The sequence below is a fragment of the Ylistrum balloti genome, unplaced genomic scaffold, assembly GCF_031769215.1.
Source record: "Ylistrum balloti isolate Yb309-2 unplaced genomic scaffold, AGI_CSIRO_Ybal_v1 Utg370302, whole genome shotgun sequence".
NCBI lineage: Eukaryota > Metazoa > Mollusca > Bivalvia > Pectinida > Pectinidae > Ylistrum > Ylistrum balloti.
Genome location: NW_026782226.1, coordinates 27,230 through 43,482, shown reverse-complemented (window position 1 = coordinate 43,482; position 16,253 = coordinate 27,230). Strand labels below are relative to the sequence as shown.

The 16,253-nt window shown below is 34.3% G+C and overlaps 1 protein-coding gene across 1 annotated transcript; it reads left to right on the top strand.

Moving 5' to 3' along the window:
• Positions 1-462: 462 nt before the first annotated feature.
• On the top strand, positions 463-15,006 carry LOC132553165 (gamma-butyrobetaine dioxygenase-like). The gene is made up of 15 exons (XM_060217389.1): positions 463-736; positions 988-1,331; positions 1,539-1,672; positions 8,225-8,352; positions 8,966-9,108; positions 10,271-10,329; positions 10,629-10,704; positions 11,015-11,062; positions 11,653-11,777; positions 12,312-12,452; positions 12,953-13,013; positions 13,397-13,450; positions 13,726-13,794; positions 14,334-14,438; positions 14,899-15,006. Exons 1-15 carry the CDS (start codon positions 463-465, stop codon positions 15,004-15,006), a joined length of 1,869 nt encoding a protein of 622 aa, XP_060073372.1.
• Positions 15,007-16,253: the final 1,247 nt, after the last annotated feature.

Sequence of the window (16,253 nt, the reverse complement as noted above, 5' to 3'; positions counted from 1 at the left end):
CACCAATTGGCTTAGTGCCAAAAAGTGATGGGAGTTGGATAAGGATTTCACACTTGTCATTCCCAGAGGGCAACAGTGTTAACGATTGGATAAGTCAGGAGTTCAGGAAAGTCCAGTATACTAGTTTTGATAAAGTCATTGAAATGATCAGTGGTCTAGGGACCGGGGCACTGATAGAAACAATGGATGTCAAGTCTGCCTTTAGGTTATTACCAATATACCCAGGTGATTATGACTTACTAGGGTACAAATTGCAACAGTGTTTTTTCATTGATAAATGCCTCCCCTGTGGGTGTTCAATATCATGTAACATATTTGAGAATTCTGGCATTCTGGCAAATGAAATTGGATTCCGATTCATCAAAGCTAACCTGTTTTGATATACCATTCGGCAGGTACACGTTTCTACAGTTACCATTCGGAATATCCTCAGCTCCAGAGGTATACCACAAGGCAATCAATATGATATTTGATCACGTCGAAGGAGCTTCATCGATCATGGATGACATCATCAAATGGGGAAGCACTCTGGAAGAACACAACCTGAGGCTAAGTGAAGTCCTAGAGGCTACCCAAGAGTCAAATTTGAAACTCAACAAGAATAAATATGTCTGTGGTGTACAGTCATTAACATTCATAGGAGATGTCGTGTCTGCTGAAGGAATGAAACCAGATCCATTGAAAGTCCGAGCAACCAAAGCTTCAAAACGCCCGAGTGTAAGAAAGATGTTCAACGGTTCTTAGGAATGGTGAACTATCAGGCACAAATTGAAAAGGAAATGCCTGCCATTACCTTCGCCTGTGAACGATTTCACCAATGCATAAATGGTCAGCGAGTACAGGTCGAAACAGACCACAAACCGCTTATCGCGATATTTAGGAAGGCGCTGAATGACTGTCATATGCGCATTTAACGATTGATGTTACGGCTACAGAAATAAACATTGGATGTTACATTCACACCAGACAAGTTCATGTATACTTCAGATGCTTTGTCGCGCGCGTACGAGTCGACAGAAACTCTGCACGAACGTTCTGGTGAGGCGGAAGTTGATGCTTACGTAGACTTCGTAATGCACAGTATTCCTGTATCGGACAGGAAAATGGATGAAATCAGACGTGAATCCGGTAAAGACCCTGATCTACAAGTGCTAATAGAAACCATCGTCAATGAATTTCCAGATACTGGGTGTTCGTCAGCCGTTCTAGAGTACTGGAACATCCGGGATGAACTGAGTGTTGTAGAAGGTGTGATCTTGAGGAACAATCGGGTAGTGATTCCGAGGAGTCTCCGAAAGAAAATGTTAGAGAAAATTCACTCGGGCATTTGGGTATAGCTAAATGCAGGTTACGAGCACATCAGGTAATGTGGTGGAGTATCCTTGGGAAAAAGGTCGGCGTTAATATTTGTACGCTTAAAGGTGACAATTTCCTTGTGATATGTGACTATTATTTAAACTACCCAGAAGTGTGTCCCTTACAAAAGCTTGAATGCTTTGTCAATGATTAATGCCATAAAATATACGTTTGCTGATCAGGGAGTCCCCAAAGAAGTCCTTAGTGACGACAGTCCCAAGTTTACGTCAAGTGAGTTTCGAGAGCTTGCTTGGAACTATGATTGCAAGCATACTACATCCAGTCCCAACTCCCTACAGTTAAATGGACTGGCTGAGTGAGGGCATTGTGAAAAGTCTTTTCAAGAAATCACGAGAGGACGGAAGTGATTTCTACATTATATTATTGGTCTACAGAACTACACCATTAAAGCACGGAAAATCACCGTTTGTGCTTCTCCATTCGAGGAAAGCCAGGTCAAATCTGCCAATTGTTGACAGTCAACTATTGGTCAAGTCACAGTCGTAAGAACAGTTTAAAAAGGAAAAGTTTGTGGATAAAGTCAGGCAAAAGTTCTATTATGACAAAAATGTTCGGGAGTTATACCCCTTGGATCGCGGGAACACTGTGAGGATCCGTGACAGTCGTGATAGTACATGGTCTACAAAGGCAGTAGTCCGTGAGGAAGTATCCCTGAGGTCACACCAGGTCGAAACTAATTCTGAAAACTCATATCGTCGAAATCGAAGACATTCTGAAATGTGTGGAACGTGAAACGGTAACAATACCTGATACCGATGGTAATGATATGATCCATCAAGAGATTAAATTTGATGATGATGATGATGATGATGATGATGATGATGATGATGATGATGATGATGATGACATTGGGACCCCATTAAAGTATTATGAACCAACTATGGTGACAAAATCGGGTAGAACTGTTAGATGGCCAAATCGTCTCATTGAAGAGATGTAGTGTAATTTAGTCGGTGTTTCGAAAGAGAACTGGTTAAGAAGTTGATCTTTTTCATAAAGTTGCTTTATTCAATTTTAGAAACAGTCATTTATTTTGCTTGATAAAGTGCATCAAGAATAAGTTTGAACTGGTAATTCAGTTAAATTTAAAGTTAAATTTACTTTTTTTAAGGAAGGGAAATGCAATGCTAGTGGTGTGTAAACATACAGACTTTGAGTGTTGTGATTACGTTCCCTTGCTTGTAACACTCGAATAAGGAAGTAATAACATCAGTTGTTCGTATGTTAAACTTACACATGGTGTTGTTGAGTTTATGGCCAGTGGCCTAAATGATGAACTGTATTACTTAGAAGTGATAACACGACTTTTGGATTATCCTAGAACCACGTGTGATAGTGTTAGGAGAGTATTTCATTCTACAATATCTCAGTATTTTGAAGATTTTTTTTCTGGTTTTTTTGTTTTTCTCTTTTTTTTTTTAAATATTTTTTTTTACTTCGGCTTGACTCTGGGGTCGATGGGGGATTACAATGAAAGAATATGCAATCATGGTTTGTCATTGGCTACAGAACCTTTCTGCAAAATATAACTGCAAACACATAAGAGGTGTTTAAGAAGAGAGGAATGGGATGTTGAGAACGGATGAGGATGACAAATAATAAAAGGTTACTGAACTCCACTCCGTTGACCTAAAAATATGCATCATCTAGGCACAAACAGTACTAATGAAAACAAACAGGTGGCTGTTTTATCAGGTAACTTTCTTCCCCAGTCACGTAGAGAAACAAAAGTCATAATATAATAAGGTTTTGATTTCTGCGTATCTTCGCGTATGTATGTCCAGAAGGCCCTTAATTATCACATTTAGAGTGTATAAAGTTCATTTTGTTCTGTCTATGCATCTAGTTGTTCAAATTGAAATGAAGGTGGAGGACAAGCATGACAAAGAAAACCTGACCACTAGAATATTCCATTGCAGTTATCCTGTTATTTACGGTGATACATTCAGGACAAATAAACAATATTAGTTTTCTCGAGCGTTTTATATATTGTTTCGGGCGGTCGACATATCTTCTCGAGCGCTCGACAAACCCTTTACATATCTTATCGAACCATTGATATTTTATCTGTTGTTAAGACTGTTTGATGGTTTGTAGTTGTCATCACATCATTTTGTATATTTGTTTATTTTTTAATCTATGAATTTAATAAAAAGTGTTTTGCACAATAGAGTGTATAGGTAATATTTAAACATCGCTGTCGAGCATTCGATAAAATATGACGAGCGGACAGTCGAAATAAAATGTCAGGCGCGCGAGAAAAAATACGAATATTATTAATGCCCTAGATGTACCATCGAAGTTATTCAGTTTGTCATGCCATTAGAGAGGACATAACAAATTGATAAAACCATACACGTCTTACCAAAACCCCTAGGAACACCAATAAATCATATGGTCTATGCGCTAGGAGCTTGATGGGCCAGGTAAAAAAGGGTAAAGAAGACTAAAATGACAAAATTTCCCAATACCCAGACTTAATACAATCTGTTTGATACTCTGCTCTGTATCGTGATAAATACTTGGATTTTCTCATAATTCATTTATAGTTTCTCCTCGTTCCTAGAAGTCCCTTTCAGTTAAAAGTCATCATTCCTATTTTCAAATTTCATATACTTAAAAGCAAAACAGGAAAAAAGAGAATAGAAGGGGAAAACAATTACCAAAGAACAAATGATGATGAGCATCAAGACCCCTTGGGATCTCTTTGTTAAATATTGGATTTTTGACATTCAAATGTTTGCTGGAAAAAGGTGAAAATTTATATTGAGATTATATGACTTATTTTTGCATGGAATTTAATGATGTGTGTATGTGTGGTAGGCAAAATTTATCAAATTTAACTTTTGCTCTGGAAATGGGTTTTTGAAAGATTACATTTAATAAGAAAATCTAGAATAAGATAAACAATATGTCGTTTCATTTTTTTCTATTACCGGCTTCAGAATATATGTAACGGAACAATTAATTATCACATGTTGTTTTGATCTAAATATAAAGCATTTTTGTCATTTTTGAAGCACTCTATAAAAATAAACTTCTTTTTTGTCAATATTTATGAGAATAATATTTCAGTGATAAGAAAAACAATGGAAATGCTAAACTTTCGTTTGACTTATTGACCTGAACAATACATAGCAACCAAATTATTAGCATTCAGCCGTTTATTTAACTATTTTCTAAGTGAATCTTTATTGAGTCTTCGTGCATCGATAGAAGAAAATTTCATATTGGAATTTCTAATTAGAGAAGAGGTGATTGCTTTGTAACTTTTACTCAATAAGTCATTTTTTTTTCAAAGCGGTCTACCCAGTCGGTGTTCACGAACGTGTAAGATTTAATTGTGATAATAATTAAAGCCAAATTTAGTTGAAATCCAACCAAAACTCCTGGAATAATAAAGAAGAGAAATACATTATCGATCAAAAGACGTTTAAATTGCTTAAGCCTTCAATCAAATTACGCCGTTAAAAAGTGTAGTTCATGCCATGTTAATCATACCAAGACTGATATTTCAGCTTATAGATAAAACTATTTATAACAATGTATATACAAATACCAAAGTCTAAGATATAACATTGGAATTCATCTTATGTTTAATGCTGTTTAATGAACATCGTTAATCCTTAAGTGGTTAAGCATGTACGAGCTTGCCAGCTAAGATTTTGAATAAAAGGTCAAATCAAAGTTCATGTCAGTGGTCATGAATATCCCGCCCAGGTCATGTTGTATGATGTTTGCTGATACATGTTTGTTACCCGTGACGCCTCCATCTGTTTAACGTTCATCTTGTAATATCTATTTCTAAATTTGGAGTTGTCGAGCACTATAAATCTCGAATGAATTTGCAAATCACCTCAGTAAGACTATATCCTTAGGAAGCCTTGTATTCCCGGGAGCTGACAAGTTGTACCAGCTCAACTCTAGAAAGTCTTGTAAGGTAAATCTGTTTTCTATATTATGTTGTCCTTGCCGCTATACAGTAATTTAGTTTATTCATTATGCATTCTTATTTATTAAAACACCAAGGCCATTCTCAATATATAGCGTGCCATAAACCATTGCTTGTTCATCTTTGTTTCATTTGTATAAAAGTAATTTAGTATGTAACATTGAGTCAATTGGAAGAGCAAACGTTTTAATGCACTCTCATGCAAAACCACTAATGTAGAGAAGACACGAAACGTGAACGGAGCTTACTTTAGAAAGCATCTGCAGTGTGCAGACAGCGATGGTAATATTTCCAGACACTTAAGAATGTATTTGAAGAAGTTGTTTTTTAAAAACATTTCCAGAAAATACCGCTTATCGGTATTAGAAAAATGAAGCACGGACTTGAGCGAGAAATGCTTCACGTGCAAATTGCATCATTGCTATAGAGATGACTAATTCTTAAATTTATACGAGATGATTTCTAAAGCAAAACTACGAATCCTAAATATCTTTTTGATAACTAAATTCTTGATTACTGGAAAGGTGTTTCCACAGGATATGAAAGCATTCGATACCGTAGCTTTTTACTAAAAACTACATTCAAAAATTGTTTTGTTTAGGGTGGATATCATATGCTCTCGCAAAATATTTAAACTGTCATAATTTCTTTTTAGTGAAGGCGAATTACCGATAATACTTTGCCTCTTTGATATTGATGGAGAATCAATTTCAAAGTCTGTACTGTAAACTTGGAAAAGTGGTTTAAAGATTTAAATCTCCGTTGTTTGGTCTTGCTCCTCTACGTATATGTTGTCATAAAAGCCGATTACACATGTATGTGTCTTGTATCCATGAGCAGAGTTTTTCGTTACTATTATAAATCAAATCAAAACTTTATTTTAGGAGTTTTCATTGGAGCTGATCTGCTCATATTTCACAATACAAGACCTGTTTTATACTGCGACATTCTCATCGTCATCAAATGTTTTTCTCGCAGGTACGTATAATTTTGTTTCACTTAAGTGGTCCACGTTTGATGATATTAATAACTTTTACTAATACCCTAATGAATCAAGCTTAGCAGTGATATTTTCTCAGCTTGCCTATCATCAATTACAGAATCCTGTCTCTGACACATTTGCTGATAACGTCAGTGTTATCAATGACGGACGGAAAATAGAATTTATGTGGGATGACGGCAAAACATCTAGGTATGTAGGTCAGACAATGACAAACTTATCGTATTTAACGTAACTTGTTTTCTTCAATGTAAATTGTAAAATGTATTAGCATCATAAGGATTTTATAATGTATATATATATATATATAGTGAAACGTGACCGGATGGATATATATCAGCAGTCAGTGGAAATGCATCACATCCGCTTAAGTTCAATTTACAGGTTTATTACACTTTATACAATACATATTATATTAGTACAGATCAACATCCCTTAGTTAATTGACGTCAGCTAAGTTTACGTGGACAGTTCCAAAGAGAAACTTCCCTCTATCCCCTTGCCCCTACCACACACATAATTAAGAATAACCCTGAAGCCGTGACAGTCCCATTGACCTAAGGTCAAACTCCCCAGTTAATGTATTGACCGTATCAGCCTGTCGGCTTTCAGCATGGTCCCCCTCCCGGTGTCAATTGACGCTGAAATATACAGCAAATCATCCCCAATTACCCTCTTTATGCCTTCTCCAGAATTACATTATAAACATTATTAGGAAGACACAATACCAGTTTATTACAATATATGTCTACTAAAGAAAAGAGTTGTACATGTTGTACAAATGGCACGAGTGAAAATCTCATTTCATTACATATCTATTTATTTGTAAATATATTCTACATTTTGAACTGAACTGACTATCGTATCTTTATTTTAATGTTGGTTCCATTGTTGTATACTATGCTCTCATTTGCAAACGTGACATTACTTACATATGTACTTGGATTGACCAATATTTAAATGGCAGTGTCATAAGTGAAGCAGAAGACAGTTATTCCTTTGGAACACCTGGTCTTATTCTCCTTTTACTTTTCCAGGAGTCTCCGTGTAAGTCTTTCATTTGTTCATATATGATTAACATGTATTTTCATTTTTGACCGAAGGTCGAACAAAGACTGATAATACAAATGAATATGTAATCTACTAATGGTTTTCCATACTACTCCATCCTAACGTTGACATTGCTGTGTTGTGTCCTATGTAACGGTCTACAAAATCGTCATATGCGTTGTGCTTCTTTCCAAGTGAGGAAGGTTCCGGATCTTCTTTTCTTATTTAGAGATAAAAATAATACAGAAAATTTCGACATTTGAAAAATTTTCTTACGTCGATGAAGTAAGGATAGTTATTAAAGAAGATTATAAATAGTAGAATGAAAATATGATCAGGTTTGCAAGAAAGGTAAGCGTTGTCTGGTTTATCAACAACACCCGTCATTTCAGTTTTGGTCAATCAAAGCAAATATTGTTGTGGTCCTTAATGAGAACAATGCTAACAACAGCGAAATCACCAGACATCCTAACGAGGATTCAATGCAGGTAACTTCATATTGCACAAGAAATGGAATAGCTAGAAAGTACATGATAAATGTTCATGAACCTGACCCTGGCAAGGAGGGTATGACTTTTCACATACACGCTATTTGAAATCAAGAACCGCTTGCCAGGGTGTAAGTGGATTTCAGCACTTCCAGACCATCCAATGATAATTGGCTATGGTGTCCGGATGGGGTGACATTCGGTTTGTAGTTCGGGTGGAGTGACATTATACTAAGGATCTGGAGGGGCGAAAGTTTTCTTGGAAACTGTAGTTTTAGGTGTTACATTGAAAACATTTTTCCACCATTAGTAAAAAGTTAATGAAGAATGCTGAAACATACGCATCTACACTCTTAGATACCATGCAGTGTGGTTGCGACATCACTGTTCATGTGCAGAATGTGTTTCGGCTGCCACCAAGCAGGTATTGATAGAGATAGACATGTTGCCACTTGACATCAAAGTTACGGACGTCATAATAGCAGGTAAGACAACCAGCAACACTTTAATGATAATAAAGGGAGAAATTTGGGACAGTGGTTTGGCCCAAAAGATAGATTTGCTAAAACCCCGCTGGGATTTCAGCCAAATTAGGTGTGAAATAAGGTAAGGGATTCATTTGATGTTCTTTCTGTTTCAAACTGATACTAAATAATGGTTGAATGCTCCGGATGTTGGTATGTCGATTTTGGTTTGAGTCTGGATCCAAAAGTTCTGAAGGGCTGGGCCAAAATGGGAAATATACAACTGTTTGTAATTTCTTTAACATCGTTTTATTGCAGAAATGTCAAATGTTTTGCCAACATTTCAATTAAAACATTAGGTTGAGACTTGTATACAAGCGTTTGTGTTGACCGCCTTGGACAGGTTGTTGGGATCCCGAAAGGAAATAAAAGATTTTTTTTTATTCCTTCAGTTTGGATATAATAATCTCAGCCAAACAAAACCATGTGATCGATACAGGCTCTGCGGGCCTCTATTTTTATCAATGATAACCTTCTGATAAGCTCGGGATTACATTCAAATACAATGCAAAGCCTTTTCGGACGTGTCAATACTAAAGTTATTTTCAATAGATAACGTACATGATCGTTACAGAAAATGGAAATGACAAAGTGAGAATACAATGGGATGACGGCCATGTAGGAGAGTTTAGCTCAATATTTCTGAGAAATTCTTGCTACTCGGAACTTAGTTTGAAGCAGAAAAAAGATGCAACGAAGCCGTTACTATACAAAGAGGTAAATGTTAAGGTTTACTTATCACTCTTATGTGTTGTTTTTGTGAAAATTTCCATAAACCGTTTTTCAAATAAAATCTAAAATAATGGGAAATGCCAACCAAAATGTATCTTTGACACGAATAATGATGTGTAGTTGGTCATATTCGCTGGAAGCTCCTAGATCGGAAGATAGGGGACACATTTTTTTTGTGCTGTCTGTTTATTTGTTTGTCTATTGTCAACTTTAACCTTGTCCATAACTCTTGTACCGTCACAGGTAGGAGCCAAAATTGTTCAACATGAGCTTGACCGTGAACTTCGATTTCATTTGAAAAAAAAAACAGAACATAGACCTATACTTGAAAGCAATAAAAAAACAGACATAAGTGTTTTACAATGTGTGCATGCAGTTAGCATATGCCTTACACAGTACAGTTTTAATGTCCCACTTCAGAAGTTTGTTGCAACAGAGGTCATGGAGTTTCATAAACACATCTTGATTTAATATGTCATATTTGCGGTCGATAAATATAACGCAACTAAATACCCAGTAATCATTTTCACTGTACATCAAACGTGTTGATAAGGGAACTGTATCATTCATGTGTTGGATACATATTCACAAGTGAAATTCAACCCTCATGAACCAGATTATCCTCGTGAAATAAAAAAAGCTATACTACAAGCATTTTTTTTTAGAAAGGGTAAATAAGCGTCACCATTCATGCAAATAGATTTACGTCCTACCTTTTATAAAATCTAGTCAACAGAATGTTTTATGTAGGCATAGAAACATTATTAAGACATATTATCTATTTGTTCGCAGAGGACATATTTTCATAATGACCTCTTCAGCTAATTCAATTACCAATTTTGTTAATTTATGAACTACAATCGATTAAAGCACTAAGGAACTTATATACACAAATCTTCATTACCTTTGTGATTATGAATCTCTTATCAAATGAAAACGATTTGTTTAATCTAGACACAAGAACGTTTGGAAATTTGCAAGAAAACAACCTTCGATTAGACAGTCTGCAATTAAGCAATATTCTCACTCCGTAACGTTTACTTTGTGACGTAATAATTCATGTGACGTCATAATGAAAACAGTGAAAATATATACCCTATGGTAATATTGTACATATTGCATGCCTCCTATTTTCTTTTGTATCCAGGAAACTTTGCTGAGTGTCACTTATGCTGACTGTGAGGCCGATGAGCAGAACGTGTACAGGTATTTACTTAACTCTGTTATTGTGTTGTAACTATGTGTAATCTTTTGGTGGTATAAATTCTACCATGACGATTATGTTTATCAGATAGATATATCTTAATCAGTAAAGTAAAATTATTTCCCAGTTAATTACTCTTCTCTTCATTTCAGTCCAATAACTGCTTTTTTTACATTAAGCTTACTTAAAATTTTGTTGAACGACTTAAAACATTACACATACATCTATAATGAATTTTTATTGACCAACATTTGAAATATATATACGGAAGGTTTAAATCTGCTGACTATGTGTTTTCTAGGTTGCTGAAGTATGTCAACGAGCATGGCGTTGCATTGATCAGAGATGCTCCAGTAAAAGATGACCTGTTACTCGAGGTGAGGGGAATCTCGCAACCGCTCATACATTTTTTAAGTAGATGTATTTGACTTCATTCTGATGTTATAAGCATCTTAATTCGTCATCATGTTCGTGATCTGTTTTTAACTTTTTACTTTATACGTATATACTTATATATACAATTATACAAAACACAGAAGAAAATAACACCGTCAATATCACTTATAACAAAGTGAATAAATTAATATTAACTTAATTACATTATAGACCTGTTTCGTACTTGCAGGACTTGTCAGTGATACTAAGGTACATGATATCTGAAACCCTATACATATATCTTCATTTTAGTTCCTGCCAAAACACATTGCACCATTGGTTGAGAATTCATATGGAAAGGTAAGGAACTACGTTGATAGTTAGTTGTATGTATAGTAGATACCCTGTTGAAAACATCATTGGTTAATGGACAATATACAAAGGGGTAAGTTAAGCACCACTGTTTCTTTGCTTTTTGTTGGTTTGTTTGTTTTGCTTTTTGTTTTTTGTTTTTTGTTTGTTTTTTTGTTTTTAGTCTTTTTTTTTAAATTGTGAAAATAAACATTGTCCTACTCCTTGCTTACTTGCCACTGTCAAATTTATCACTTAAAGTTTTAGTGCCGCACATCAGGTTTGCGTAGACTTTTAATGCCTATAATGCAGCATTTTAATACGCATCATTAACGTCTACTATTTGGGGGGAGGGGGGACTTCGAGTCCAGCTGCCGTTAATGCCGATAATATTCGTTATGTAAATCGATCGATGTGATTTCATGTTTTGCTACTGATATTGATTTACACTTTAAACTATTAGTAAAAGCATTTAAAATTTAGCTGTACTATGACCAAAGCAATGCGATGACGACAACACAATAAATGTTCTTTTCCGTATAATGCGATTTTGATATTCAACTAATCGACTTTGCTACGGCAATGTCTTTTCTTTTCAGATTTATGACGTCATGTATATGAGAGATCCAACCAATCTTGCCTATACCCGCAGAAAATTACAATTCCACATGGATCTGGTTTACTATGAGTCAGTGCCTGGGCTGCTCGTTCATCACTGTCTTAAGTAAATGCTGTAATGCTTTTGTATACCAAAGTAATTTAAATGGTGTACATAAAAACCAAGAAAACACCAACGCCAACTGTAACATGGTGCACACTACTTTCAGCCTGACATTAGATAGCACCTGGTTAGGTGTTGGTCTGTATATATCAAGCTGATGTATCATGTGAATATGTTACTACATGTTAGTGTGACATCAATATAAAAGAGTCTAATAGTTGTCCCATCATTCCTGGACGCAATTTGCATTCGATCTTTGGTGTTTTTAGAATACGAATCCACAAACTTATCTTTATTTACGTACCAAATAAGCAGGTTTTCCGATGGTTAAAGTCGCAAATGTTTACTTGTAATCAAACTGTTATTCAAGAAGAAGTGATTAAGTTGTCAATTTTCAGGTAATATAATGCAATGTTTTAGATCTTACATGTCAATTCTAAATGCATCAATAATTTGCAGACATGACAGGAAATCAAACGTACAGTGATGTTTTTGTATTCGTACAATAGAAAAATCTATCCTATATTTCTGTTGAAGATTTGATGAAAGCCTTATTGGGGGAGAAAACAACTTCGTTGATATGTTTGCGGTGTGTGAAGAATTTAGAGAAACAAACCCAGAAGAGTTTAAGACGCTCTGCACTATTCCATCGCCATTTTCAAGGGATCATTTTTCAAGGTATTATCGTAACTGTATTTACTTATTTGTGTAGATGATTTAACTTAAATGTCACCCTAAATACATGTGTAAGAAATGTATTTACAATACTGTAAGAAAAAAACCTATTCTAGGCGAGTTTATGCAACAAGTAATATTTTCACTGGAAAGTGTCTACCATCTTATATTGATGATGACTGAACATAATGTCGGTGTTGCAACTAGCTTAAATAATAGTGACCAGGAAGCAAATGAACTTAAACAGGTAAACACATGTAAAAGTATCTAGAAATACGAAAAATCACAATAGGAAAATAAATCTTTACACTGGCCGTAGAGCTCAGTGGTAATGAGTCCGCGTCGATATTGTTCAAAGTAAATCCCGAGGTTATTGTTTATGTAAATAAGTCTGATGTGTCATAGATTTCCGATTCTTGTAGGTTAATACTATGAGCTTGTTTGATTTACAAATTGTATTGGAATATATGTGAAATTCTTTTTCATTTTTATCATTTTTTAAGAGAGAGGCCTGTTCATTTGCTAATGAAACGACCAGTTATACAACTGAACCACGATGAAGAGGTATGAATCGGCTTTTTTTATTTCATTAATGTAAAATTAAAAATTGTATAATTGTTTAATAGAAACCACTAGCGATTATTCTCACATCAATAATCCGAAATACAATATCGTATCGTATGTAGTTATAGCAGTTTGAAATAAGGATCAAAATTGTCATACATAGAACCAAACACCTGTCTATTGAATACCGTATATCTTGAGCGGAATATCCGTACCTATATGACAACCAACTGGAAAACGAAAAGTCAAATACACTTTACGGTTCATTTCACACAATCAAACTTATCAAGTGTAGTGTAGAGGATGTGGTAAATTCATTCACTCCTTTTCATGACGCGTTTTCTTTATATCAATTTTATTTATCACGTTTATGTCTTTGTTAGATAATTGGAATTTACTGGAACCCAAGTGCAGCTGGTGTGTTGGAAATTGCAGAGGTGAGCCAACGTCTTCTAAATAACGGAAGCTTGATTTAACTGGAAGTAAATATTGATATTTTCGTCAGATCATTGGAGTGTTCCATAATCAAAGCGAGTTCATACATTTGAGGCTCCAAGGGTGAGACAGTTATTGAAAATTTCAATGCAATTCAATTATTTATTTTCTCAACTATACAAAATTCATAGACAGAAACTAACATAATTATACCTGTAAATGTGAACTCCCATCTAACCCAAGTTACATATTTTTTATAATATTTCCTGTGTTTCAGGATAAAGTGACGGATTATTATCGGGCATACCAGCTGTTTGCTAGAGCCATTTCAAACTTTCATACCAAAGTAAGTTGGGTTTCTAATTCACAGTACAATTCATCTAATAAATCATATCAGTTGTCAAATGACTGCTCAAAACGTTTTTGAATCCGCTTTCCTACCAGTCAGATAAGGAAACAGTCATCGCAGCGAGTAGAACAAAAACATTCTATGCTTGTCTGACATCTCATATCTAATTATGTATGGTTAAGGAAGACACATACGATTAACATATGCGGAAGTGTAAAAGTTAAATTAAAGCTAAGGATAACAGATATTTCTGGCATTAATATTTAACACGTACTTAACATGTATGAGAAAATGTATTGCGTAACCACATTCAATTATACAATGAAGTAACTTTGATCATTCACGCATTTTTTTTACTAAAATCTATATATACTTACTATTGTACCCCAGTATATAACACCACATACACTTTTTTATCGGTATGTAAGTGCCATTTTAGTAATACATTCGCAGTATATCGTTATGAAAATCAGGGTATTTTACAGAAATACTATTGTCTGTGTTTCTGGAGTCTTCTTCATTTTAACCAAATTTAGACTGAAATTCGTCTCAAGCCTGGAGATATCCTTGTCTTCAACAACAGAAGAATGGTGCACAATAGAAAAGCATTTACAGCTGGAAATGGTGATCGCCATTTGAAGGTAAACCAACACTATTTTATTCAAAATCGCAAAAGTGTAAGTGAGATTTTCAGTCTCCTACATACCTGCGAGACATTTCAATTGAAGCCTCATAAAGCATTGTTGTTTCTTCATAACTGGTCAGATACAGTCTTTAATTCTGTAAAAGACCTAATTAAAAACAATTAAAAGTTAGCTCTCTATCATTATAGGTAAAACAATTGCACGATTCATAAACGTCACGTCTATGATATATGTGGAAATAGACAAAATACACGAAAAGTAAAAAATCATGGCGTGCTTTGCTTCTGGAATCAAACGATTCTTTATTCGCCCACGAACATTACTGCACTTTATACTTTCAGATGATGAATAAGTACCATTACCACAATAACACTATTATTTAGATAAATAATTGTCATTAAAAGATATTGAGAAAATTATAATACAGTTGCTATATTAATTCCATCTTACGTTTCAGGGCTGCTTCATCGACATCTCTGATTACAAAAGTCGTCTTATCCATCTCTCAAGGAAGTATGGCGATATGTCAACTATAAAGCGTGTCGGCAACATGGATTGGCTTTAAGATCACTTTTATCCTACTTGGATTTCAAATATAATAGTTTGAATTGATATACACATTGGTAATCATAAATATTCGTAATAACCTTTATTTAGGAATAGTAAATAGTTGTGATAACCTACATCAGGAAATCGTAAATATTCATGATAATCATAACCTTTATCAGGGAATCGTAAATATTCGTTATAACATTCATCACGAAATTGTAAATATTCGTGATAACCTTTATAACGAAATCGTAAATATTCATGATAACCTATATCAGAAAATCGTTAATATTCGTGATAACCTATATCCGAAAATCGTTAATATTTGTGATAATCTCTATCAGAAAATCGTTAATATTTGTGATAATCTATATCAGAAAATCGTTAATATTTGTGATAACCTATCTCAGAAAATCGTTATTCGTGATAACCTATATCCGAAAATCGTTAATATTTGTGATAATCTATATCAGAAAATCGTTAATATTTGTGATAACCTATATCAGTCATTAATTTTCGTGATAACCTATATCCGAAAATCGTTAATATTTGTGATAATCTATATAAGAAAATTGTTAATATTTGTGATAATCTCTATCAGAAAATCGTTAATATTTGTGATAACCTATATCAGAAAATCGTTAATATTTGTGATAACCTATCTCAGAAAATCGTTAATATTTGTGATAACCTATATCCGAAAATCGTTAATATTTGTGATAATCTATATCAGAAAATCGTTAATATTTGTGATAACCTATATCAGAAAATCATTAATATTTTGATTACCTATCTCAGAAAATCGTTAATATTCGTGATAATCTATATCAGGAAATCATACATAGTCGTTGAAATATGTTTTCTGATTACAAGGTACGCATGTACTTGTTACTTTCTATTTACATATAACAAAGTATCCACCGATTCCACAAAACAGTCTTCGGTATATCTGAATCAGCATCGCGCACATATCAGTATTTTATATTACAATAAAATATTGAATGTTATTAAGTTATAATATATATCACATTGAATTTGTTTTCAGAGTCTTTAATAATGAGGAAAATAAATATTGAATAAAATTTGTCATTATTCAAAATTGAAAAAAACTGAGCAACAGAGCACATTATGCCCGACTGCATCCTTATCTAGCTTGCTTTTACATGCTTCCTATATGTGTTAAATAGTTATCTACCTTATAAAGATTTAATTAGATATTCGGTTTGTTTAATAAAATGGTAAACATCAACCTACTTAGTTTAT

Bases quoted from the DNA above. Each gene is read 5' to 3' on its own strand.
- LOC132553165 (XM_060217389.1), top strand. From the start codon at position 463: ATGATATTTGATCACGTCGAAGGAGCTTCATCGATCATGGATGACATC. The intron at 8,353-8,965 runs GTAAGACAACCA...TGATCGTTACAG, and splicing joins TACGGACGTCATAATAGCAG to AAAATGGAAATGACAAAGTG. The intron at 9,109-10,270 runs GTAAATGTTAAG...TTTTGTATCCAG, and splicing joins AGCCGTTACTATACAAAGAG to GAAACTTTGCTGAGTGTCAC.